This window comes from Mycetomoellerius zeteki, unplaced genomic scaffold, assembly GCF_001594055.1.
Source record: "Mycetomoellerius zeteki isolate Tzet28-1 unplaced genomic scaffold, Tzet1.0 scaffold111, whole genome shotgun sequence".
Classification (NCBI taxonomy): domain Eukaryota; kingdom Metazoa; phylum Arthropoda; class Insecta; order Hymenoptera; family Formicidae; genus Mycetomoellerius; species Mycetomoellerius zeteki.
Window position 1 is genome coordinate 422,629 of NW_017256029.1, and position 3,634 is coordinate 426,262.

At 31.9% G+C, this 3,634-nt stretch overlaps 1 protein-coding gene across 1 annotated transcript in view; it reads left to right on the top strand.

Moving 5' to 3' along the window:
- The first annotated feature begins 1,281 nt into the window (after positions 1-1,281).
- LOC108726414 (kinesin-like protein KIF20B) overlaps positions 1,282-3,634 on the top strand; it is a 7,498-nt gene continuing 5,145 nt past the window's right edge. Inside the window, exons 1-2 of the mRNA XM_018453970.1 lie at positions 1,282-1,328; positions 2,329-2,830. Of these exons, the coding sequence (XP_018309472.1) occupies positions 2,329-2,830 (502 nt within the window). The 5' untranslated portion in view covers positions 1,282-1,328. The remainder of the gene's footprint in view (positions 1,329-2,328; positions 2,831-3,634) is intronic.

The window sequence follows — 3,634 nt, forward strand, 5'->3', positions numbered from 1 at the left end:
CGGGTCTAACGAAATTTCCGTGACCGTAGAACCTGTATCTATATTTCGGTCAAATACATGATATTTTAATATTTAATTTAAAATGTCTGGATGACTCATAAATGTTTTTAATGGTACTTTATAACTTTTCATATGAAATACAAACGATTCTATGTATAAACTTTGTTGAATTTAGATCCGGTTAATTATTTCCGTCAAGTACATGGTCCAAAAAAGAATGATTAATTGTAATTAATAGAATGATTCATAAACCTTTTTATTTGCACTTCAAAACTCTTCATACGAAATACAAACGATTTAAAATAATAATTGTTACAACAGGAGGTTTTGTCCGGTCACGTACATACGTACTACATAGTACATACATACGAATTGTAGCGTCAAGTAGACGACAGCCAGGGGTGCGTTCCAAAATTCACTCCGAGTAACTCTAAAGAACCCGGAGTAGTGGCGGAAAGAGTAAGTCAGAGTACGTTACTCGAGTTGACAAATTTGGAACGTGAAAAGGTAAGGTAATATTATATATACATATAATATTATATTTAATATTTTATTTAGAAAGAGATAAACTCAGATAAACTATATATGTATGTACATGCATACATCTAATCTTGATACAAGCTTTCGAATCACATTTTCTACTTACCTCTCGTGTCCATCACCCACAATGAATTATTTTCTTGTAACGGTGTTCCATTATCATTGATTATTAACATATGCACATCTTTGATTAATTTTAGAGCCATTTTAAGGAAATGAAGTCATTACTTTAGAGACCGCTCGAACGGGACGGACGTGTGCGTCTCGCTTCGTGTGTTGCATCATCTCAATATTCAAATTTCGTTTGCCGCACTTACTCTTTCAACCCACCTCGGAAGCAGGGTTCATAGAGTTGACTCCGAGGTAGATTTACTCATACTTTTGGAACGAATAGGCTCCGCCCATATGGTCAGTTACCTCGCGTTTTGGAACGGCGTAGAGTTAAACTCTGTTACTCGGAGTGAATTTTGGAACGCACCCCAGAGTAGTAAACTCTAATGTAAACTAAGCCAATGGCCTGTTGCTGTCTAGTTTTTTTAGTAAAGTATCTAACGAAGTTCCGAATTTATAGTTGGCAACGCTATTTCAAACAAAATTCAAGAATTAAATGACCGTTTTTCGCAACGCGAGTATACAGTACGAGCAAGTTGGAGAAAGTATGCGAAAGTAATATTTTATTTCAGTATTTTGTATCTATCTACTCTATGTTAATCGCTTGGTTGCCTACTCAGTGATACACACGTGTACCCTTTTAACGAAGAGAAGATTTTTTTATGTGAACTAACAAGGTATGTTTTTGAACGAAGGTAGTTTGTAAACAATTTACTTTAAACTAAATTAAACTTGAAAATTATTTGTTATACGCAAATTTTTGTAACAATATTGAATTATTATGTATTTTGTACGCGTAAGTTATAATAGATCAATTCGTGTTTTTATAAAATGATAGTAAGCATGTGATATGTTCCTTCTATTATTGTTTATTGAAACTCATATTTTATTTATTTCCAAGCATGGAAATATGTTTTAAAAAACGTATGTAATAATAAAATTTATATTGATTTTAGAACTGATTTTGTACATGCGTGTGTATAATGTGTATAAATAACAGTCTAAAATACTTTATATTCTTAAATTTTCTAATATTTTACAGTATTATTTATATTTGTATAAATTATATTGTCAGAATTGTTAAATTGAAGAAATTTATGAAATTATGACCCTTGAGATTGTCTGCATATGTCACAGACAAAGTATTAATTCATTAAATACATACCCTTAATAATCAATGTATATACATATTAATTTAATAAGTAAATGTATTCTCAAGCTATGAAGTTTTATTAGCAAATGTATATATTGTTACGTCTAATTTAATAAAAAAAGATGCCTCAATTTCAGTGAACACTTCTGGTAGTAAATGTGTATATCGTATATTAGGACTACATGCTCTGTAGCCACATATATATTTTATTATATCTTTGCTTTATTAAATGGATAAGTTATAATATACTAAAAACGATAAAAACTGAAAAAATTAGACAGACTCCTATGGAAGATAGGATGTATCATAAATGAATACACTTATTATGAATAACAGACATTTTACATTTAGTTGATACTTTTGCTGAAATCTTACATAAATACAATGACATTTATTAAAATTTATGCATTAACTGCGATATATATGTATATAAAATGTATAATTATGAAATAATATATATAATTATACGTAATACATTATATGTACTATAACATATATTTATACATCTTGTTAAATTAATACAGATGGAGAATACACTGGATTCAATTCATCCATCACAAAATCCAGAGGAAGAAATGTCGTATCTATTTGGCAGAGATCCAAGTATTTTGGCATACAGCCAAAGACCTTTTCCTTCAAAGGATGCAAAAAAGAACTTGCTTTCTTTATATGAAGTAGAGGAAGATAACTCTACCAATAAAAATACATCTGAACGTTCAGAGTCACAAACATTACAAACTATTAAAGTATATCTTAGACTTAAACCATTCCCAAAGAAACTGAAGTTAACAGAAGAACAGCAAGAAGCATACAAAATCGCAAATTCTACGACGTTGCTTACAAAAGTCCCGATACTAGATAATAATGGAAGTATCAAACAGTCCAAAAGTGAGATTGTATGCCGGAGATTTACCTTTTCACAAACATTTGGGCCAGAGACTACTCAATTGGAGTTATTTGAGCAAACTGTACAACAGTTAATGATTGATTTTTTAGCTGGACAAAATTGTACTATAATGACATACGGTAAGAAATATTCTACATATATGGTATTTAAAAAGAATTAAAAGCTTTCAGGATTTAAAGTATTTATTTAGATAAATACAAAGTAGTTTATAAACAGATGTCTTAAAATTGATATTTATTAAGGTATTGACAATTGTTCATATTATAATCAAGTCTATAATCAACTTTTGTCAAGAAACTATTTTCCAATGCATCTTGAAGGAGCTATGCATTGTTCGAACCATCTATGAGATAGTCAACTGGTTATGCTGAAACATTGAATGTAACATCTGACAATATTAGTTCACAAAAAAATGCAAAAAAATAAATCACGGAATAGTATTATCAGATGTCACGTGCAATGCTGCTTATCTCGTGAGAGGTCTAAACAAAGGACATGCGTCGAAGGTTTTTTGATCAAAATTGATTTAGGTTATATGTTTGAAAACGTTACCCGAATGCCTCCATATATTTTATCCTTGTTGCCTATGTTAAACAATAAGATATGCAGGGGCATGCGAGTAACGGTTCCAAACGCAGCCTTATTGAGACATTACGTTCTCAGTTTGTCTCGCGAGTCTTGAAACAACCTCTATACAGGGTGTCTCAAAAAAACGGATCGAAACACAATGGGGACGTACATTGGATCAAGGGGAACAAAATAGTTTTGTACCATTTTGCAGTTGACGCAATATTTAACGAGATATTAACGTTTAAAGATAGGCGAATACAAGCGTCCGACCAGCCTACTGCTCATGTACTGCTGCCGGCAGGACGGCCTACCATCCCCACCGATCGCATGACGCGCCGGCCGGGCGGCGCGGG